Here is a 24389-nt window from a genome sequence, read left to right on the forward strand (position 1 = left end):
GCACGCTGGCGCATTTGCGCCAGCACGTTTTTGACGCCCGTTTGGCGCGAAATTTGAACCTATTTAAGGCCCATTCTCTTTCCCAGCCAGTGCCCGTGATAGGATTTGTTTCCTGGTGCTTCTGAGCCTTAGTGCATCTGTTCTTGTTATTCTGTATCTTGATTATCCGTGTTTGACCCTGCCTGTATCCTGACTACTCTGAACTCTGTATCCTGACCCTTGCCTGCCTACGACAACTCTTCCTGCTTAACCCCTTGATTGACAACCCGGTTTGACCCTTGCCTGCCTGACGATTCTGATATCCGCCTGCCTCGACCCAGCCTGTCTGACCATCCTTCTGCCTAATCCTTTTGTACCGTGACCTTCAGCCCAAAAAGACTTTGCTAACAGCCGTGCCCCTTCGCCAGCCAGAACATCTCGCCTTGCACCCCTCGTTAAGTCCAGGTGGCACCCAAGTAAGCTGAGGGCTCCTCCCGAAGCCCAACGGTGGTCACACTACTGGTAAAGCCGAGACCAGGGTGCTTGGCATTTGTTCTGGTATCGGGTGCCGGCCGTGACACATAGTTCTACGTTTCGGAAGATACGAAACGCGTCAGGGAATGATGCTTTTAATAATTAATGCTGAAATAAAAAATGTACTTCTTTTAATCCAACGGGTGAATGGAGTGCTTGTCAAATCTTTTCTACTGACTGTGACTCACCTATAGCTACGGGCTTGGGGCGATGCACCCGGGCCACCCGTCTGATCTGGTGAGTTCCCTTTTGCATATTACCCTTGATACTGTTTAAGGCACAAGTTAACCCAGGAGCGGGACCCAGGGTTTACACACCCGGGTCACCACCTGTTTCGGGTAAGCTGTTATAATGCAAATTTTTTTTTATTTTTTTATTATTAGCGGTGTTCACCTCTGTTAAATATATGTGAACAGAACCAAATTTAGCACTTGCTTTTTGTATACCATCTTCACATAGACTCCATTTTATCCAAATAATAATTTTTAAAACAATTTCCTTTTTCTCTGTAACACAGGTATGGGACCGGTTATCCAGAATGCTTGGGACCTGGGATTTTCCAGATAAGGGATCTTTCTGTAATTTGGATCTCCATACCATAGTCTACTATTTAATCTTTTAAACATAAAATAAGCCCAATAGACTAGTTTCGCTTCCAATAAGGATTAATTATATCTTCGTTTGGATCAAGTAAAAGGTACTGTGTGTCTCAAGATTCATGATCTATTGTGTTTTCATGTCAATATGCAGTTTTATTCTCGATGTGCCTCCTCCCACTCCTGTCACACTCTCTATCTGTATGACTGATGGCTTCCATTAGGGTAATGTCGTGGAATGTTAGAGGTATGGGGGATGGGGTAAAACGTAGACTGGTTTTTTACTTTATCAAAAGGTACAAACCTCAGATGATTTTTCTTCAGGAGACCCATTTAGTGGGTTCTAAACTGTTATCCCTAAAAAAGCCCTGGATTGGTTCAATGTACCACTCCTCCTTTTCCAGTTACTCTAGGGGAGTTTCTATTTTATTAGCCAAAACCTGCCCTCTAACGATAGAAAAAGTAATTTCTGATAAACATGGTAGATTTATCCTCCTACACGGTAATTTCTATGGCAAAAAATTTAACATATATGCCCCCCCTCCACCTACGGCCGAATTTTTTAATGAGGTGACTGGGAAAATGCTGAGCTTGCCCATAGCGCCATTTCTCCTTATCGGGGATTTTAATGCAGTATCCGATGCGGAAATCGATAAACTGCATCCACCTCGGGTTTCCTCGGCGCATTTTAATAGATGGATTTCTGCCATAAACTTAGTGGATCTGTGGAGAGTGCGCAACCCTGACATCAAGCAATTTACGTGTTACTCCCCTGGTTGCAACAGCATGTCTAGAATAGATCTCGCTCTAGGTTGTCCAGAGATGAATAAATGGGTAAAATCGGTTGAGATGCTTACTAGAGGCATCTCGGATCATTCCCCCCTACTACTTACTTTCATGTATTCACAAGCTCCCATGGATAGAGCGTGGAGGCTGAGTCCCTACTGGGCGAAACATACCCATTTAAACGATATTATCAATACCAGTATATTAAATTTTTTGGCTGCGAATGGCACCGAAACTCCCTTACATGTAAAGTGGGATGCACTCAAAGCCTATGTCAGGGGTGAGTTTATCTGTAATATTGCAGCTTTAACGAAATTGGCGCAAGTGGACATAGCCCAAAAAACGATAGCAGCACAGGTGGAGGAAGAGGCCTATATCAAATGTCCCACAACCCATTCATTCCAGAGCTGGCAAGCTAGTCAAAGTGCCTTGAAACTCGCCCAAGTAGAGCTTACTAAAAAGCATATACTCTATCAGAAAGGCAATATATTTGAGCATGGGGACAAAAACGGAAGCTACTGGCAATGCTAGCAAAGGAGGAGACGACTACCATGGCAATTCCTGCTGTAAGGTTATTAGATGGCACAGTAGTATCCTCACTAGAAGAAATAAATCAGAGATTTGTGAATTTCTATTCTGACTTGTATAGCCCCAAAATTTGCACTACTCCGGAAGAAATAAGAGACTATCTACGTGACATAAATATCCCAAAACTGGCACCACACCTCTCTGTAGCACTGGCTGAGAATATCACACTATCAGAAGTTGAGGCTGCGATAGCTTCATTCCCAACAGGGAAAACTCCAGGTACTGACGGTTTGCCAATGGAGTGGTACAAACAACATGTTAAGTTACTTGCACCTCTCCTGACAGACTTGTATAATGGGGTACAAAAAGGGTCGCTGTTGCCAGCCTCGATGAGAGAATCTTTAATAATTTTACTATTAAAACCAGGTAAAGACCCGCTAGAATGTAGTTCGTACCGGCCCATAGCACTCATTAATGCTGATGCAAAAATATTAGCCAAAGTCCTGGCATCCCGTCTAGCGCCCTTACTATCTCACTTAATCTCTCCGGACCAGACAGGTTTTATGCCTGGGCGCTCCACGGATATAAACATTAGGAGATTGTTCACGAATATTTCTATTACACACGATAATCCAGGTAGTAGACTGATTGCCTCTTTGGATAACGAAAAGGCTTTTGACTCAGTCGAATGGGAATATCTATGGGCCACGTTGAACAGAGTAGGTATACCCCCATCGTACATTAACTGGATAAAAGCAATATATGAGCTGCCTGTAGCGAAAATCCGTACAAACAACAAATTATCCACCCCATTTCCAATCCTCAGAGGCACTAGGCAGGGCTGCCCCCTTTCCCCGTTTTTGTTTGCACTGGCCATGGAACCTATGGCCTGCCGCATCAGGGCCTCCCGGGACATTGAAGGGGTTAGGATTGGGAACCTAACTGAGGTCATTTCAATGTATGCTGATGACACTCTATTATACCTGCCTAACTCCCAACTGGCACTGGCACAAGCTCTAAACATTATAAACGATCACACTAATTATTCTGGACTCAGGATAAACTGGTCCAAGTCGGTTCTCTTTCCTATAGATACTCTCCCACCGGATAATCCTCAAAGGACTTTGGGACTTAATTGGGTGACCGCCTTCAAATATTTGGGGATTTGGATCCACGCTGATCTAACTAAATACACAGAACTTAATATTCTGCCTCAAATAAGATATATGGAACAGAAAAGAAATGCATGGGCTAATTTACCTCTATCTCTAATAGGTAGGATAAACCTTGTTAAAATGGTGATACTACTGAAATTGACTTATATCTTTAGACAATCCCCAATAATGATTCCTCATATGATCTTCTCTAAACTCAAAAGCCTTACACTTATGCTGTACTGGAATAATGCTTCTCCTAGACTAGCTCTCACCACCTTACAACTCCCGACCCAGCAGGGAGGTTTGGCGGCCCCTAACCTTTTCTTTTATTATTTGGCATCTCAGTTGGTAGTCGTGAGGGATTGGGCCAAATCTGATGACACCAATGCGTCTGTAATACTTGAAGCTCAACTGGCAGGGTCCTTTGAAGGACTAAAAAATCTACTTTATCGAGGTGCTACTTATAATGTTACGGTCTCCCTTCTGATGAAAGAAACACTGAAGGCCTGGCGTTTGGTTAATCAATATTACCCTAAGCTACAACCTCAATGCTCCAGCTTTGCCCCGCTGTGGTGTAACCCCTATCTGAAGCAGTTAGAGTTGATCCCTGAACCTCAGCTATGGGCAAGATATAATATAAAATATATATCAGATATCACAGAGGAGGGTAAACTCATTGGTTTTCAAGCCCTAAAAGAAACTTATACTTTACCGAATAATATGTTTTTCAGATAATTGCAATTGAGACACGCGTTTGTGACTCAGTTTAAGGGTGACACGGTAGACACCACGCTAAATGGCTTACAGGTAGGGATACATAAACAGGTGTTAGGCAAGCCTCTATCATATTTTTATACACAATTACAGACTGTTAAGGGTACCCCTCTCAATAGATTACGAACAAAGTGGCAGCAGGACATCCCTGAGATCACGCAGGAACATTGGGAAGAATCACTGAGTTCCATCTTTGAAGGAGTAATCAGTAGTAAAGACAGAATGACACAAATTAACTACCTACATAGAGTTTACTTTACCCCACAACGACTGCATAAAATGAATCCAGCCATTAGCTCAGAGTGCCCCAGATGTCGACACTCCCCGGCGGACTTTTTTCATATGGTGTGGGATTGCCCTGTGATTAAATCATTTTGGAGGGCGGTTGTGCAGCTCATTGAAGCTAAAATTGACCTTTTCGTACCGTTAGAGCCCAGAGTACTTTTATTAAGTCAGATGGATGACGTGTCCCCGAGGAGGGCACATCGTACCTTACTATCTGTACTCTGTATGTATGCTAAAAAATCGATTGCAATTAAATGGAAATCTGGAGATGGACCCAATGTTAAAGACTGGGAACAATTAGTGGAAAACTCCCTACCATTGTACAAACTTACATACATGAAAAGGGGCTGCCCTGAGAAATGTAATAAGATATGGGGCTTGTGGCTTGAGGAGGACCCTGACCTAGATCCTCCTTGACTCTCTGACTGATCACACTGAGTTCATGCTATCCTTTATCTGTGCATAATATTCTAGTGAGATGTGGGAGTGTAAGGGGATTATCTATTAGTTCACTACTACTTTGAGGAATTTAACACTTACAATGCATAGAGGACGATAATGTGTGAGAAACAGGGGGGATGGGAATATAACAATGTCTTTATACTGTGTTAAATTGAGAACCTATGGCAGCACTGTGTGATGTTGTAGATACACTGTGGTTTACCAGATGTATCGGGATAGAACTGTATGGTAATATTTGTTATTCAATATGACAAGGAAAGCATAGGGAACATAATAATAGTGAAGTAATGACAAGACTAAGACAATAATCTGAAGAACGACAAAGACACCATGTTTTGTTATTTGTTTAAGTTTTATTGATAAAAACTGAAATGCTTACATGTAACGTATATTAACAGGAACAAACATTGTATCTACCACAGTTGTGTTACCTGAATGTATGTTTGTTTCAATAAAAGAATTGTTAAAAAAAAAAAGTACAAGGTACTGTTTTATTATTACAGAGAAAAAGGAAATACTTTTTTAAAAGTATGGATTATTTTGATAAAATGCAGTCTATGGGAGACGGCCTTGCTGTAATTTGGAGCTTTCTGGATAACAGATCCTATACCTGTAATGCAACAGAACCTTGTACTCGAGCCAAACTAATATATCATTCATACTGGAAGCAAAACAATCCTATTGGGTTTATTTAATGTTTACATGATTTTTTTTGTAGACTGAAGGTATCACCGGTAAGAGCCAAATAATAGAAAGATCAGTTATTTGGAAAACCCCGGGTCCCAAGCATTCTGGATAACAGGTCTTATACCTGTATGCAGTAAACATACATACCCTGATTTCAAGTTTTCCTACATTTTACACCTTTCTTGTGGTCCCACCAATTTTTAATGCAGAATACATTTCCTTGGATTTTACACCATATTTTTCTGGCCCCCTGAAAATGTAAAAGTGTTCTTCTGTAGTCAGTCCATATTAGGGATGCACTGAATCTACTATTTTGGATTCGGCTGAATCCCAGAATCTAATATGCAAATTAGGGCCAGGAACAGAAAAAGTGGGGAAAAAACTGTTTTTTTTAAATTTCCTTGTTTTGTGACAAAAAGTCATGTGATTTTCCTTCCCACCCCTAATTACTCGGCTAAGCACAAAGCCGAATCCTAAACGAATCCTGGATTCGGTGCATCCCTAGTCCATAAAAGGTCACCTTCAGTTTTATATGATCGTTTCAACCCTTGAAAAGAAATAAATAAATAAAATCTTTTGTCAGAGGAAAAAGAATAGTGAAATATCCAACCTTTATAAAGCTTTGTATTTTATAGAGAAGATTTGTTTTTCTCCTTTTGCTAAATATTTTTAGAACAAACGTAGGCAGAAGCAGAAACAATTGAGTTCTTAGAAGGAAACTTGCAGACTCTGTATAAATAAATTATGAGTAGAATAAATGGTAGCTAAGGCTTCGAGAAAGGCCCCCCATTGTTTGGTGCAATGAACATTTGTGTTAGTCCACGATGACTAGAAAAGGAAATACATTGTTTTTAAGTCACCTTTTATAAAACACACTGTACTACAATATGATAATAAATAACATAAAAATAAAGAGATTTATTAGCACGGCTTTCAGACAATTGTGTTTCAGTGTAGAAAAGAATTATAATAATCATAAAGCCGGTAGATACCAATTGTTGCCCGACAGGGAGTAGGCCTTTTTGGAAGTATATTGTGATGGCATGAGCAAAGTGAATTAAGAAAATAGACTTTTAAGTGCTGTTTTGTATATAAGCGTGCTAAGGTTTGCGACTTTACAGTTGCTTGCAGGCATCAAGGGAAACATCAAGAAAATATCTGACAAGTTTTTAGGTCTATATATGGTTTTGTATTAGTTAACATGACTTACAACATGACAACAAAACAATCAAAGTGGCAAAGTTGTTTTTCTTTTTCCAACATAAATAAATGAGGTTGAGGAGGGCTAATGCTGATGGCTTGACAAAATGATGGTTATCTCCTGTTCAAGAAAGCAAAATATTGTATGATATTCAGGCCTATTAGGGGCGGGAGGGAAATCGTCTGACTTTTTGTGACACAGCAAGGAAGTAAAAAATGTTTTCCCCTTCCCACCCTTAATTTGCATATGCAAATGAGGATTCGGAATTCGGACACATCTTTCACCAAGGTTTCGGGGGTTCGGCGGAATCCAAAAAAGTGTATTCGGTGCATCCCTAGTAAAGACTGCAGCAAACTAGTATTGCCCTTTCAGATAAAAAGCCCTGACTTGAGCGCCTTAAAGGAACAGTTCAGTGTAAAAATTAAAACTGGGTAAATAGATAGGCTGTGCAAAAAGAAAAAAAATGTTTGCAATATAGATAGTTAGCCAAAAATGTAATGTATAAAGGCTGGAGTGATTGGATGTCTAACATAACAGAACACAACTTCCTGCTTTTCAGCTCTCTAACTTGGAGTTAGTCAGCTCAGATTCAAAAGCAAACCGTTTATTACCCATGTGCCACCCTCAAGTCACTGATTGGTTACTGACTGGTAACCAATCAGTGGAAAGCAAGAGAGCTGTAAAGCAGGAAGTACTGTTCCGTTATACATCAGTCACCCCAGCCATTATACATTACATTTTTGGCTAACTACATTAGAAATTTATTTATTTTGCACAGCCTATTTACCAAGTTTTTATTTTTATACTGAACAATTCCTTTAACCCCTACCATTTCTCATTCTCTATACGCTAGCTCTATCAATAGCTATTTACAACATTTTTATATTCTCACATAGGCATGAGATATAGTACCTGCTCATTACAATCACCGGAAAACATCTGTCAAACAGACATAAAGGAAACATTTTAATAAATATCCAAAGATCCTGTTTAACGGTCGTCAGTAAAGCATGTGCCGCCATAATCACAGTGCAGTGTATCCCGATATCATGGGTGGCAATGCAACGAACGAAGGGGGTTCTCCATTTCCCAAGCTTTTGGTAAACATCTACATGAGACCCTATCATGCATTTATCATCGTTATTGCACAATACATGAGGACCTGTGAAATCTTGAAAAGCATGAGAGAAAAAAATGGAATTTTCATTGTGACGCCTGCATTAATCCAGTATGACTACAGAGCATGTCCGCTGCATGGGGCTGAAGCAGCTATCAACATGCGCTCGCAATGCACACTTGTAAAAATGCAGTTAAAAGGAAGTACGGTTGTCTTCATTGTTTTTGAATCACCCCTAGTCAAATATTTAAGTTCAAAGACTTGAAGGATCAAAGTGCTCGTTTACTCAGTAGGACTATCTTCTGCTAAGGAACTGCAACAGTGGCATCAACAGGTGTCATCTTTGCAATGGAGAAAGAAAAACAATGTTATTAACATTTCAACTGATCCCAAAAGAAAAAGGTCTGTAATATATGCCAGAATTTCACTAATAAGGATAAAATAAGCAGAGTACAAATGTACATTTTACTGATCAATTCCTTAAAGGGGTGGTTCACCTTTAAGTTAACTTTTAGTATGTTATGGAATGGCCAATTATAACCATCTTTTAAATCGGTCTTCATTGTTTATTGGTTATAGTTTTAGAATGATTTGCCTTTTTCTTCTCATTCTTTTCAACTTTCGAATGGGGGTCACTGACCCCATCTTAAAAAAAATTGCTTTGCAAGGATACAAAGTTATTGTTACTTTTTATTACTAATCTTTCTATTCAGGCACTTTGCTATAAATATACCTATTCAAATCAATGCACTGTTGCTTGGGTAATTGGGCCCCTGGAAACCAGATGGCAGAAACTGCAAACTGAAGAGCTGCTAAATAACTCAAAAAGAAAAAATTATGAAAACCAATTGAAAATTGTCTCCGAATATGAACAACCTCTTTAAAGGACCAGTAACGTCAAATTTTAAATTGCAAAGCCTTTATTAAAAAATAACTTACTGAAACTCAACTTCCTGTCCTCTTCAGAAACGGCGACACGGCGACCATCCATCCTGCAGCAGTTGATTTCTTCTCCCTGGCTATCTCTCCTGGCCACCCTATGTCTGCCGCGCTCTGCCAGCAAGATTGACAGCCAGCTTCTTATTCTCCTCCAGTCACTTCTTGATGCAGCCGTACTGGTCCTGGTGGTGATCATCTATGGGGCAGTTGTGGTTGGCACGAAACCCACGTGCGCTGGCCTTCTCCCTGCACACTCGGTGTGCTGCTGCTGCTGCTGCTGCTGCGATGTCTCCGCATCACACAGGTTTCAGCGGAGACAAGGGGCAGCAGGGCTCAGTCAGCAGCAGCACACCGAGTGTGCAGGGAGAAGGCCAGCGCACGCGGGTTTCGTGCCAACCACAACTGCCCCATAGATGATCACCACCAGGACCAGTACGGCTGCATCAAGAAGTGACTGGAGGAGAAGAAGAAGCTGGCTGTCAATCTTGCTGGCAGAGCAGAGCGCGGCAGACATAGGGTGGCCAGGAGAGATAGCCAGGGAGAAGAAATCAACTGCTGTAGGATGGATGGTCGCCGTGTCGCCGTTTCTGAAGCGGACAGGAAGTGGAGTTTCAGTAAGTTATTTTTTAATAAAGGCTTTGCAAATTAAAATTTTAAAGTGTGTTGGTGTTTATATTTCGATGTATACTAACTAATTTTATAAAAAAAAAATTTGACGTTACTGGTCCTTTAATCAGTAGCTGGTCATCTTAAATATATTGCAATATATGGACAAGCAATCCCTACTGATGCATGAGGTGTATATCACGGATACGTGCGTATACATTAAACATACAAATTATCCTAGTAAAGAGGGCCTTGTTCAATAGAGTTTACAATCCAAAAAAAAGAGGACATGAGATAAGATGTGGGGCACGTATTCCAGAGAATTCTTAAATTAATATAGATCATTTCATTGATGTAGGGTGGAGCAGAGTTGTGAACTGCTTTGAATGTCATCAGAAATGTATTATTAAAGGTAATGGATGTCCAGTGATATAGATACATAGATCACCTTTCATTTTCTGCTGGGTTGAGGACAGAGGATCGTTTGTCATATGAATTATATGGAGACACCCTAATCGCATCCTAGCTTTAGATACCAGGAAAGTGGTAAAAAGGGGCAAGTTCAAAGTAATTTTGGGTTAAAACTAGGATGTTTACTTTAAAAAGGCTTCTGTCCCTTTGGTCTGCTACAGTTACCCCTATTAGGAGTATGATTTCTAGGCTCATTCTTTACCAAGCTTTATCCCAAATATTGAATAATGCAAAAACATAAATGTATTATCTTGCAGTCTCTTTTAAATGTAATACTCTAGAATGAGGATCCCCAACATTTTTTTACCCATGAGCCACACTCAAATATAAGAATTGTTGGGGAGTCACACAAGCAAGAAATAATTGGGAATGCAAAATAAGAAATGTGATAGGCTTATTAGTGGCCTCATGCCTTAATATTGTCATGAAATGTGTAGTGAAGCAGAAGAATTCTTGGTGAATCAGTGTAGGACTGGCCAGACCAGGGATGACTAACGTTGGTCAGCTTGAATGTACTGCATTTATATTGGACACACAATCCCTGTTCTGTTTAAAAGGGAGGGCATTTTAATGCACAGAATGTCTCAATGTCTAGAATATATTGATAATGGGTTGAGTGCAGAGGACCTTGTGTAATTGTTTATATGTATTTTGTGGTCACAGCCTCATTGCTCCCCCGCGTACTGGTTTTAAAAATTAGTGGTGAGCACACATTTTCCTTGTTTGTTATAGTTTATACAGGAGCAGTCCCATGTTGTAGCTCCCAACCTTTTCAACTATAGTCAGGTGATCCCAGTGGTGGCCAATAAAAGGGCAACCATGTTTGGGAGTTTTAACCTTAAAAACAAGCAAGTTGAAGGTAAAACTTAGTCCCTGTGTAAAGTGTGTGCTGAAGTAGTAGAATTCTTGGTGAAACAGATGAAAGTTGAGTGTAGGACTGGCCATACCAGGGATGACATAGTTGGCCAGCCTAAATATATTGCAATATATGGACAAACAATGCCTGTTTTGTTTAAAGGAGATCTGAAACAATTACATTTTCAGCCATTTGCAATGTGAAAGGGGAACTGTTGTGAAAATTAAAATGTAATATAAGCTTCAGCATACTGAAATAAGAAACTTTCTAAATACAATCAATTACTGTAAAATTCTGTACCGTTTCTGAAATAATCAAGTTTTTCACTATCCCTATCTCAGCATTTGTTTCTTTTCATTCTGTCTTCATGCAGCAGTTGGGTGTCAGATGAATGATCCAATATATCTTATAGGGGGGCTCTTTTTGCCTAGAAGATGTATTAGAGCTCACTATTAAAATCACCAGAAATCACGTCTCTCTACATGCAGTTATTTTATTAGATTTTGTTTGTACTGGAATCAGTTATTTGTGTGAGCTCTAATTCATTGGATAGGAAAGGAAGCCCCTATAAGATATATTGGATCATTCATCCGACACCCAACTGCTGCATGAAGACAGAATGAAGAGAAACAGATGCTGAGAGGGATAATGAAGGTAAAAGTTATTTCAGAAACGATGCAGAATATTTAATTGATTGTATTTAGACAGTTTCTTACTACAGCATGAGGAAGCTTATATTAAATAATAATAAACTCATTTTTAAAATGTAAGTTCTTTCTAAAACCTTAATTTACGATATGCAGATATTACTGCATGTTGGCCATTTGTGGGAAGGTCTGATCCTACATGAAGACTGATCGCCTATGAGTGTAGTAGAAAATGATGTGTAAAAAATGTAATTTGCTGCTGCACATCAGTTTCTTCTTTGAGCGCCCTAGAAACTATAACTCCAAATTGGAAGCCACTGCGGCTCATTTATCAACACTGGGCAAATTTGCCCATGGGCAGTTACCTATAGTAACCAATCTGTGATTAGCTTTTTAAAGCCAGCTGCAAGTAGAACAATGAATGCAACAATCTGATTGGTTGCCATGGGTTACTGCCCATGGCCAAATTTGCCCAGTGTTGATAAATGAGCCCCACCTTCTTCTAGGCCATTCAATATCTCTGAAGATAGAGGAATACAGTTGTGAAGAATACCAGATATCCAAGTAAAGTGAAAATCTTCTAAGTACCTGAACCTCCATAAAATAGCTGCCCTCTAAGGTATGCCCTAATGTATGACATGTTGTACTATTTAGCACAAATGATAATAGCACAAATGGAAAAGGCAGAAAGTTATGAAAGAGTCTGACCAAGATAAAATACATCAGAAATGCATAGGTGCATGTATGAGGCACAATATAATATATATCACTTAGAGGAATGTGGATACTTTAACAGACTGGTTGACAATACATACCATGATACCACCATTTGGTTTTCTTTGGATTTTTGTTGCAGGTTCTTACATAAAAGGAATTGTCTGGAGGTCTCCTCTATGAAAATGAAAAAGGATAAATGTTAAAAATAATACCTATTCATACTTAAATAAAAACAAATAAATACAATCTAACACTATACTGCGGTGGGGTGAAACATTTTATAAATGGATTGTTGACCTTTGAGTTAACTTTTAGTATGATGCAGAGAATGATATTCAGCAAAAACTTGCAATTGGTTTTCATTTGTTATTATTTGTGGGGTTTTTTTGTAGATTTTTATTCAGCAGCTCTCCAATTTACATTATCAGCAAGCTGGTTGCTAGGGTCCAAATTACACTAGCAACCATGCATTGATTTGAATATGAGGCTGAAATATAAATAGGAGAGGGTCTGAATAGAAAGAGGAGTAATAAAAAGTATCAATAACAATACAATTGTAACTTTACAGAGCATTTGATTTTAGATGGGGTCCAGGACCACCATTTGAAAGCTGGAAATAGTCAGAAGAAGGAGGCAAATAATTCAAAAACTATAAAAAAAAAGAAAATAAAATGAAGGCCAATTGAAAAGTTGCTTAGAATTAGCCATTCTATAACATACTATAAGTTAACTGAAAGGTAAACCACTTAATGCCAGTACTAGGAAATCACATGAAACTTATTCCAATAACAAGAAAATAGAAGATGTAATATAATGCCCATTGGAGCTGACATATCATCTTGCCCACAGATACATATTTTCAAGCACATTCTGTTTATATGACCAAAGATGCACAAGGATCAGGGTAGGAAACATACATGCCTTCTGCCAGAAAAAGCACGTGGTCCGTAATAACCAGAGGTGCAGTCCGTATCAGGGCCAGCCTTATCATGGCTGAGTGGCACCTCCTGTTTCCTGATCCAGCGCGGAATGTGTAGAGCAGCAACCCTGGGGGTGCAAGTGCTCCAAAGTGAGCACTAAGGGGCACATTCTTGCACCCCCATAGATCATAAATGACCCCTATAGTCAACTGTGTGCTTAAACAACTTTGAGAGTGTTTCAATGTTTATAAAATTCTTAGAATGCTGTGTTTAATTAATGTAATGTCTTTTAGATATACGCTAAATTACTATGCTTTGTAAAATATAACAGACAATTTAATCGCAATAGCTTTAATCTTTGTCATACAGGGTTATACATGGGCAAATTATGATTAGTTAGCTGTGAAGATAGTCAATCATTGCCAGAGCATTGCCAGAATAAGTCTCTTTCTTTAAATTATGTTATGAAGCAGTATCTCGGTTATAAACAAGGCAAGGCAACCAAACCCTTGAAAGAGTTCCCAAACATCTAAGGGGAAACATTATATTTTTGTCTTGGTTGAAGGCAATTCTGCGTATTTGTACTAAAATATTATAACACTTTTGAGATTTCTTACATTATAGAATTTCACGGTTAAACTATATTAGGCATTACAGATGTAGATTTTAAGACATGAATTGATTAGTTCTAGTTACAGTATTAATATTAATTTAGCATGCAAGATTTTTCAGAAATGACCTACATACATGACACGTGCTATAGTACATGAAAGGCCACGCTATTCACTTGTGATCTGTAGAAAGATTGTTGCTGGCAAACTCACCTTTTCTTTGCAGCTGGAAAGCATGCTGATAATGCTAAGACAGACAGACTGAACAGACAGGGCTGGGGACCAATCTTCGGTTAATATTGATAAACATATATGGCCATTGCTATACACATGAGGATGAACAGGGACGTTGTCACCAGTAAACATAACCTAAAAAGAGGAAAACACGTGCAAGGTTATAGAACAGGCTTACTAATACTGTATATATCATAATCATTTATTTAAATGAGGGAGCTTTCCTAGCACCCCAATAGCAGATGTTTAGAGTGGGATTAGCTAGAGGGCCACAGGTTAGCCATACTTACTTTAGATGCATGTAGGTTTAAACATTACATAATACATTACTGCTAATATTGGTGTTTTTCATGTAACGATTAAGATATGAGAGTATAATACGATGACTAATGATTGTTGCCCACAGTTCCATTTACTTGAATATGAAACTAGGAATGCACCGCATCCAGGATTCGGCCTTTTTCCGCAGGATTCGGATTCGGCTGAATCCTTCTGCCCAGCCGAACCAAATCCTAATTTGCATATGCAAAAATCTCACGAAAAGCATAAATCTAATGTATCATTAGGATAAGCTTACCGCGTTCCTAGTTGGGTCCATGTGCTCATGCCCCAGACCTTCAACATAGGGGAATAATTCACAAGAAACTGCATTAGGCAGGAACCAATCCAGAACGTCCAACAAAAATAGATTCCAAGTGCCAAAAAAATTGTATATGAAAAATATGATACTTTATTTTACATTACATCTAAAAAAAATAACTCCTGACGCGTTTCGTGTCGCACAAGGATACTTAATCATAGGCTGCCTATGATTAAGTGTCCTTGTGCGACACGAAACCCGTCAGGCGTTATTTTTTAAGAGGTAATACAATTTTTTGGCTCTTGGAATCTATATTTGTTGGACGTTCCAGATTGGTGCCTGCCCAATGCGGTTTCTTGTGCATCCCTATATGAAACAAGAGGCATTTTAAAGTAAACATTTATCACTCTAAATACATTTAGCCCATCAAGTCTGACCATTACAGTGTCCATTTTTCCCAGAGGCTAAACGGATCCCAGGTCCTAGAAATCCTTTCAGCTAATGATGATGTATTCCTGAACTCTTCAATTTATTAATTTATAACAGAGGTCAAGAAGGACACATTTGTGACATCTACAGCAAAGCAACAGGACTACATGGGGCAGTGCTTCTGTATGTAACCTCAACACAAACTTCAACTTAACATCAGGAATAATTTGGCTGGTTCCTAACAGGTTAAGACGGCTTTGCCCTCTCCAGATTTGAGGTCTGTACAGGGCTGAAACTTATGTGTAGCTAATTTACAAACCACAAAAAAAATGAAATTGCCAAAAGCCTAAGGAGCTGAAGTATTAAGGTCAGGTAAATTTCAGCTACAAATTGTGTATACTGAAATATGGCATGTAAAATAAATAGTCTTATATAATTGTCATAGTTAAAACGCAATCAATTATTTAGGTAAAAAGTGTTAAAAAGGGTGATCATTTAAAGAAAAACAGACACACCTGGCTCCTCCATCAGAATTAAACTTGGTACTGCAGCGTTTAAAGGGACTGCTCCTTAAGAAGACTGCTCCACACATAAGGAATCATATATTCTAAATCCAGAAAACCGATGTACCTTCAAAAAGTGCACCAGCTCTTTAAAGAGAATCCATTGTTTTAACTCCCCTGCCCAGTGTAGAAAGGCTCAATAAAACATTTATTCTCAGATATGAAAAAGTGGAGGTCATCCTATATTTATACTCTCCATTACAGTAAGTACAATCCTCTGTTAAAATGTTAAAGGGAAAATATACTCCTCATTATGAGATTAGCTTATTTAATTGAGCTTATGTAAAAAGTGCATATACACTATCTGAACTGCTAAAAATAAATCATATATATATATATATATATATATATATATATATATATATATATATATATACACATATCCATACATATATATATATATATACATTTATATATATATATATATATATATATACACACATATATATATATACACACACATATATATATATACACACACATATACATATATATATATATACACACACATGTATATATATGTATATGTGTGTGTGTATATATATATATATATATAAATGTATATATATATATATATATATATATATATATATATATATATAGACACACACACACACATACAGTACATATACATATATTTATTTTTAATAGATCAGATAGTGTTTTTTCACTTTTTTTTCTTTTTTAACATAAGCCCAACCAAATCAGTTCATGTAAAAAAAAAAAAAAAAAAAGGGGGTGAGAGAAGGGGTTATTTATAAAAAGTACATATCCTTCCTACCTGGTTTAAAAATTAAAGAGTGAGTTAAATGAAGGTCTGCACACAGTCACAAAGGCATAATATGAGCAGTTTGTATGAGCATCTTTGTATTTAATGGACTTGCATTACCTGAGGGGAATCAAAAGGATATCGACTGCTGAACTTAAGCTGGAATTTCTCTCCTTCATATAATGTACCAGGCGCTCCTCCCATATCTACAATCCACCTAAAAATAAAGGCATAGGAAAGATTTTGGTCTTCTAAACATACAACCTTAGCACACACAAATATCATGAAACAAATCTGTGAGAGCTTTAACCCCCTTCCCCTGTTTGCCAGTGCAGATGAGAGATCAACAGTGATTTCCCAAGACCTGAAACTAACACCTTGCGCTAACACAAGTGCCAACCCTTCTTACCTCCAACTTAAAGGACAAGGAAACCCTCAGCAAAAGTTGTGCCCATATGTTAGTCAAAGTTCAGAAAGCTGGAGGATGCTGTGACTGAGTAGGGTTTAAAGGAGAAGGAAAGAGTAAGCTTTATCAGAAAGGTCTATGTAAATACATCAGTAAATCCTCAAATAATGTTGCTCTATGAGTCCTTTCTCAAAAGAAACACAACATTTCTTTCCTTCTATTTGGGCTTCTGTATCAGACTTCCTTCTTTCAGCTTAAACCTCCTTGCCCCAGGCATGAGCATGCTCCGTTTGCTCCTCTCTCCCTCCCTTCTCCTGTAATCTGCTGTAATCTGAGCCTAGACCAATGAGAGGAAGTGATGTCACACCAAGCTAATATGGCAGCTGCTATCCTAAACAAAGAGAGATTCTAGAACTGTGTATTCAGGTATGGTAAAGCATTTAACAGAATAAATAAAGCATTCTAGCTTGCACTATTGTGGTTAATCTATTGACTATAAACTGCCTCTGTAGCTTTCCTTCTCCTTTAATCTTTATTGTAGACACAATAGAATTCCACCTGTATCTGACGATTTAGCACTAACAATGGCAATGTTTGGGTGCCTTCATAGGTGCCCAATCAAAATTTTCCAGCCAGTCCAATCGATGAGCCGACCAATATCAAAGTCTTCTGCCGATATTGGTCGGACCATCTCTCACCATACACGCACCGGATATTGTACAAAATTTGTCTATGGCCACCTTAACATTAACCTCAATTAAACATTAATTAAACCCAATAGGCTGGTTTTGCTTCCAATAAGAATTAATTATATCTTAGTTGGGTAGAAGCACAAGGAATTTTTTCATTACTACAAGGAAAAGGAATTTTTTTTTAAAAAAATCTGTATTATTTTATTATAATGGAGTCCATGGGAGATGGCCTTTCTGTAATTCAGGGCTTTCTGGATAACGGGTTTCCGAATAACGGATCCTATACCTGTACAAGGAAAGCCCCAAATCCCTATTTTAAATGCATGTGCAGAATTTTAGAAGGATGTTTATGCACATGTTCTGGGGTATTAGTCCAGGTGAGTTCCGTAGCTGGAAGTGACATCAGTGTAGCCTGTAAAATAGCCAGATTGCAGGTGAGCTGATTAAGGAATCTTACACATTTTTGGGGATTGGTAATTGGCTTTGAATTATTTTTAGGCACCCTAACATATGGGCACAACTTTTGCTGAGGGTTTCCTTGTCCTTTAAGTTGGAGGTAAGAAGGTTTGGCACTTGTGTTAGTGCCAGGTGCATCATGGTTTATAACTGAGATACTGCTTCATAATAATTTAAAGAAAGAGACTTATTCTGGCAATGCTCTGGCAATGATTGACTGTCTTCACAGATATCTAATCATAATTTGCCCATGTATAACCCTGTATGACAAAGATGCAAGCTATTGCGATTAAATTGTCTGTTATATTTTACAAAGCATAGTAATTTAGCGTAAGACATTACATTAATTCAACACAGCATTCTAAGAATTGAAACACTCTCAAAGTTGTTTAAGCACACAGTTGACTATAGGGGTCATTTATGATCTATGGGGGTGCAAGAATGTGCCCCTTAGTGCTCACTTTGGAGCACTTGCACCCCCAGGGTTGCTGCTCTACACATTCCGCGTTGGATCAGGAAACAGGAGGTGCCACTCAGCCATGATAAGGCTGGCCCTGATACGGACTGCACCTCTGGTTATTACGGACCACGTGCTTTTTCTGGCAGAAGGCATGTAGGTTTCCTACCCTGATCCTTGTGCATCTTTGGGCATATAAACAGAATGTGCTTGAAAATAAGTATCTGTGGGCAAGATGATATGTCAGCTCCAATGGGCATTATATTACATCTTCTATTTTCTTGTTATTGGAATAAGTATCATGTGATTTCCTAGTATCGGCATTAAGTGATTTACCTTTCAGTTATAGTATGTTATAGAATGGCTAATTCTAAGCAACTTTTCAATTGGCCTTCATTTTCTTTTCTTTTTTTTTATAGTTTTTGAATTATTTGCCTCCTTCTTCTGACTATGTCCAGCTTTCAAATGGGGGTCACTGACCCCATCTAAAATCAAATGCTCTGTAAAGTTACAATTGTATTGTTATTGCTACTTTTTATTCAGACCCTCTCCTATTTATATTCCAGCCTCTTATTCAAATTGCTAGTGTAATTTGGACTCTAGCAACTAGCTTGCTGAAAATGTAAATTGGATAGCTGCTGAATAAAAATCTACTAAAAAACCACAAATAATAACAAATTAAATAAACCAATTGCAAGTTGTTGCCGAATATCATTCTCTGCATCATACTAAAAGTTAACTCAAAGGTCAACAATCCATTTATAAAATGTTTCACCCCACCGCAGCATAGTGTTAGATTGTATTTATTTGTTGTTATTTAAGTATGAATAGGTATTATTATTAACATTTATGCTTTTTCATTTTCATAGAGGAGACCTCCAGACAATTCCTTTTATGTAAGAACCTGCAACAAAAATTCAAAGAAAACCAAATGCAGTCCATAACTGCAGACAATCTCTGCAATTAACTCTTTAGCTATAGCTTCATCTGAAGCTGTTACAATGGACCTAGGGAATTGGTCAACACAAACAATTACATATTCATAGGTACAACATTTAGGTAACTGTAGGAAATCCATCTGCAATATCTGAAATTGTTACATTGGTTTAGGTCAGTGTTTGATAGGTGTTGGAATAGTCTTACCTAGATTATATTGCAAACAAATAAAACATAATTATACATACTTGGCCGCAATAGACGAGAACCCGGGGGCAAACCACATTCCTGACACTACATCACATATCCCCCGTAAAAAGTGTGGGTGAGATCATGTGAGGCAGCAACCAAATATGGTAACAGAGCACGGGGTGCAACAGGGCAATCACCTAAATGCCAAACAAAAAAAAAAAAAAAAAACATCAACATTCGGAGTATGTGTACATCTGGCTTTAAGCCAATGTTCCTTCTCCTCAGATTTCATTTGGTCCTGAAGGGCTGATAAAAACAGCACTAGAGGGAACAGGTAGAGTTGGTTCTTTTACAACACATGCTTTAAACATTTTATAACACAATGCTGCTTGCTTTGCAGCTACATCAGCATAGGCATTATCTTGTGCTACAGGGTCAGAGGACCCAGTGTGGGCGTAGTACTTAATGACTGCAACCTGTTTCGGTAGTCGGATTTGGCCCTACCGGATGGGCTGCAATAACAACTTTGTTAACTGCTCTGAGATCCTGAACAAAACGCCACTCATTCTTGCCGGGCTTTTCAATTGGCAAGATGGGCATATTTACAGGGCTAATCCTATGGTTTAACACTCCCTTATCAAGTAACCCTTGAATTACTGGGCAAATCCCCTATACCTTTGCCCTGGACAGTGGGGTACTGTGAGATTTTGGGCGGGGGGGGGGGCCTTGGGTCTACTTGTATGGACATTGGTGGGATGGATGACATGAACCCAACATCAGTTGGTGAGAAAGCCCACACATCACTTGAAACACATTGTAATTTAGGAGGTACAGAATCTTCCTCCTCAGAAATTTCCTTTAGTGACAGAAGATTAGCAGTATCTAGTGCATTCGTCATCTCAGACACTTATGGAGGCAGGACAGGCACAAATACTGCATCCGGATTACAGTATATGGTGCACACTGGTTTAGAAAGGATGTCCCTACCTATGAAACTGCCAGGGATGGAGGCACTTAAAAGAAAGGCAGCTTTTGTGGATACAGGACCAATGGACACTTCCGATGGGCTTGTTTCTGCCATAGGGATAGGATTTCCTCCAACTCACACTGCCGTGACTACATTACCAGATAATGGCAGGTTTGAGTGAGTCTTTAAAACTGAGCGGGCAGCACCAGTATTCAGTAAACAAAGTTAGGGTCGTTTAATTAATAAACACTTCAATTAGGAGGTCTGGATGGTGATTAGAAGTGTTTGGAAATACTGGTACCGGGGCTGCGTCGCACCTTCAAGCAGGATTTATGAGGGATGCATTGGAATGTGAAGGGGCTGCATCTCCTGCCGGGAAAGGGCTTTCTTTGGGGATATGCACTTATATGCATAATGCCCTGGATTATTACAATTAACACAAACAACTGTCTTTTTGTCACGGTTATCTGACCTGTTCTGCTGTCTGTTAGTTATTGTTTCTGGAGTTTTGGGAATTATCCTGGAAGTTGTTAGACTGTTGCTGAACGAGTAACACCTGCTGGGGCTTAAGACAGGAGTTCTCAACTTGTGGCAACGGCAATTATCTTTTCTAACTTCTTATGCTTCCAGGCAAGACTATGTATGCTGAGGTTACTTTGAGGATCATTTAGTAGTCCTACCACAAAGGTAATAGCATACTGGACAGCAGACTCTTTGGCATCTTGGTTAAATTTGAAAAACTATTTCCCAAGAAGCTTCTGAAAGAAAAAAAAAATTGGTGCTGGGTCAACAGGGTTCATATCTCAATACATTTTGTCTAACATTTGGTAATCCCCTGGACCACACACTTTGAGTACAAATAATATATTGGTCTAATTAGGCTTATGAGCACCATTGACACACAAGAGTTCCTGTGCAAATTTGTGTGGATTAGTATGGGGCTGTGGAACATCTTGAAAAATCCTTCTAAGATCTGTGTGTTTTTAGTTAGACGCACTTCTGCAGCGTCCCCCGTCGCCCCCCTTTTTCTCTACTTTGTATTGTACGGGCGGGGTAGAGCTCAGCTGTGGGGCTGGGGACAGCCTTCTCGTCTGTATCTGAGCTATAACTTTCAGAGAACTTATCTCTGAGCTGTTTGTCTTTTTGGTGTCAATTTTTTTTTCACTGTTCTCTATTATCTAACTTAACCCTTCTGCTATCAACTTTTCTTGTTCCTCTCTTTGCTTTCTAGCTTCCTTTGATTCTTAGGCACTTTCCTGACTTTCTAGGGCACATACTTGACCATTTACCTCTTTTGCTGCCTCTCTCTTGCTCTTAGCTATTACGGGAAAACAACCCATCATAGAGTGGGGAGGCTGACGGCTCTATGTATGCCTTATGAGTTACAACCACTCAAGTCTGTGGGGCTAAAGCTTCTGATATATCACTGCTGTGCTGCGTATGTACTTAAATGCTTGTACTCTTGTCTGGTGATCCCATGTATCGTTGGGAGGAATGGCAAATGACTTACTCTCTGTAAGTGTACTCCACTTAGGCAAGTAAGCCACTACATCTTTGCCATATTCAACAGCAATCACACTACCTGGTGAATGCTCTACAGTCACTCTGCCTAGCGACTGTCTTGCGCTCACCCTCCTTGGTGAACGCGCAGAGGTGATCAGCCTCTGTTCACAATCCTCCCCGCTAGGGCGAGATGCTCCTAACGGAGTCTTACACTCATTCTGGCCAAATGCCTTAGTGAGCCTATTTCATCTCAACTAAAAAAATGCCCTCTTCCCTCAAGTACGCATACTATCTTGGGGTATACTGGGGTCTAACCAGGTAAGTTAGTACAATTCTTATAAGCAGCAATAGTATAGAAAAGTTAGAACTTTTTCACTTTGCAATTAGTCCCCAATCACATGCACATTCATACAGGACACATGGTTAAGACAAACATAGATACCTCGAGTGATCACCTTGGGTCAGGCTGCTTGCACAGCAACACCCTGTCCGTTTGGAACCGGAGAAGAAAGGAGACAGAACAAGGTATGCTTACCCTGTGTGGCCACTCCTCAGGGTCGGACTGGGAGGCGTGGGGCCCACCGGGGCTACTGCCCCAGGGCCCCCCTCCGGCCGCCGCTACCGCTCCGGAGTGCTTTAGGGGACTAGTGCGCATGCGCGCGGTGCCGTGTTTGTGCGCAGGCGCGTGGCGCTACCTTTATGCGCATGCGCAGTTACTCTATTATACCGCGACCCCAAACAAAGTGGGGTCGCGCCGCCCCACTAAGTAGCGGATCTGGGCCGGCGGGGCCCACAAGAGCCCGGGGCCCACCGGGGTTTTTCCCGGTGTCCCGCCGGCCCAGTCCGACACTGCCACTCCTGTCCCGTTAGTTCTCCGGGTCCTCACTGTGGATGGGTGAAGTCAGCGTCTTGAGCCTGCCCGCATTATCTCCACCATTTGATAGGGAATAATCCAAAGACCGGAGATCACCGAGGTAAAAGGAATAATCCAAGTTTATTATTTATATAATAAACATACACGAGCTCCGTGGGTTCTGATACACAAGTAGGTCAGAACTGAGAAACAAAAGATTGACCACACATTATATACCCTCTGGTGGGGAACTTCATGGGAATGGTATGTGAAAGGAGTACGGAAGGGAGTATAGGGAGTGAGGAGGAGTACAAGTCAGTGTGATTAGCTAGTTATGTGAAAATAAAGGGAGTACCACTATGTGCGAGCTTCAAAGATATTGCACCTTTTTACTGAGAACAAAAACATAACAGTAATACGAACCTTCTCACAGATGTTACACATAACCTTGAACAGTTTCTAGAAGGGCCTCATGGGCACCCAGAAACTGTTCACTCCATTAAGGGGGGCCAAGCAAGGCCTGCAAGACTTTTCCCCTACAATGGTATGTATTGTCATCCAATCTGTTAAAGCATTCACACTCACATTCTTCTAAGTGATATATATATATATATATATATATATATATATATATATATATATATATATATATATATATATATATATATATATATATATATTATATATTGTGTCTCATTGAAAATTGCACCTATGCATTTCTGATGTACTTTATCTTGGTCAGACTCTTTCATAACTTTCTGCCTTTTCCATTTGTGCTGTTATCATTTGTGCTAAATAGTACAACATGTCATACATTAGGGCATACCTTAGAGGGCAGCTATTTTATCGAGGTTCAGGTACTTAGAAGATTTTCACTATACTTGGATATCTGGTATTCTTCACAACTGTATTCCTCTATCTTCAAAATATTGAATGGCCTAGAAGACAGTGGCTTCCAATTGGAGTTATAGTTTCTAGGGCGCTCAAATAAGAAACTGATGTGCAGCAGCATATTACATTTGTAACGCATGGTTTTCTACTACACTCATTGGTCTTCATGTAGGAACAGACCTTCCCACAAACAGCCAACATGCAGTAATATCTACATATCGTAAATTAAGGTTTTAGAAATAACTTAAATTTTAAAAATGAGTTTATTATTATTTAATATAAGCTTCCTCATGCTGAAGTAAGAAACCGTCTAAATACAATCAATTAAATATTCTGCATCGTTTCTGAAATAACTTTTACCTTCATTATCCCTCTCAGCATCTGTTTCTCTTCATTCTGTCTTCATGCAGCAGTTGGGTGTCAGATGAATGATCCAATATATCTTATAGGGGACTTCCTTTCCTATTCGATGAATTAGAGCTCACACAAATAACTGATTCCAGTACAAACAAAATCTAATAAAATAGCTGCATGTAGAGAGACGTGATTTCTGGTGATTTTAATAGTGAGCTCTAATACATCTTCTAG

At 39.3% G+C, this 24389-nt stretch overlaps 1 protein-coding gene across 1 annotated transcript; it reads right to left on the reverse strand.

Moving 5' to 3' along the window:
* Window positions 1–7621: 7621 nt before the first annotated feature.
* LOC121394743 (ubiquitin-conjugating enzyme E2 W-like) lies at window positions 7622–17110 on the reverse strand. Its single transcript, XM_041566502.1, has 4 exons — window positions 16569–17110; window positions 14087–14242; window positions 12441–12516; window positions 7622–8447 (listed from the first exon to the last, which is right to left on the reverse strand). The coding sequence occupies exons 1-4, from the start codon at window positions 16731–16733 to the stop codon at window positions 8434–8436; spliced, it is 411 nt and encodes a 136-aa protein (XP_041422436.1). The 5' UTR covers window positions 16734–17110; the 3' UTR covers window positions 7622–8433.
* Window positions 17111–24389: the final 7279 nt, after the last annotated feature.

Source organism: Xenopus laevis, chromosome 6L (genome assembly GCF_017654675.1).
Source record: "Xenopus laevis strain J_2021 chromosome 6L, Xenopus_laevis_v10.1, whole genome shotgun sequence".
NCBI lineage: Eukaryota > Metazoa > Chordata > Amphibia > Anura > Pipidae > Xenopus > Xenopus laevis.

Excerpts from the sequence above, each read along its gene's own strand:
- LOC121394743 (XM_041566502.1), bottom strand. The coding sequence starts at position 16,733 with ATGATATTTGTGTGTGCTAAGGTTGTATGTTTAGAAGACCAAAATCTT. Across the intron at positions 14,243-16,568 it reads ATCCTTTTGATTCCCCTCAG|GTTATGTTTACTGGTGACAA; the intron begins GTAATGCAAGTC and ends TCCTCTTTTTAG. Across the intron at positions 12,517-14,086 it reads TTTCCAGCTGCAAAGAAAAG|AGGAGACCTCCAGACAATTC; the intron begins GTGAGTTTGCCA and ends TCATTTTCATAG.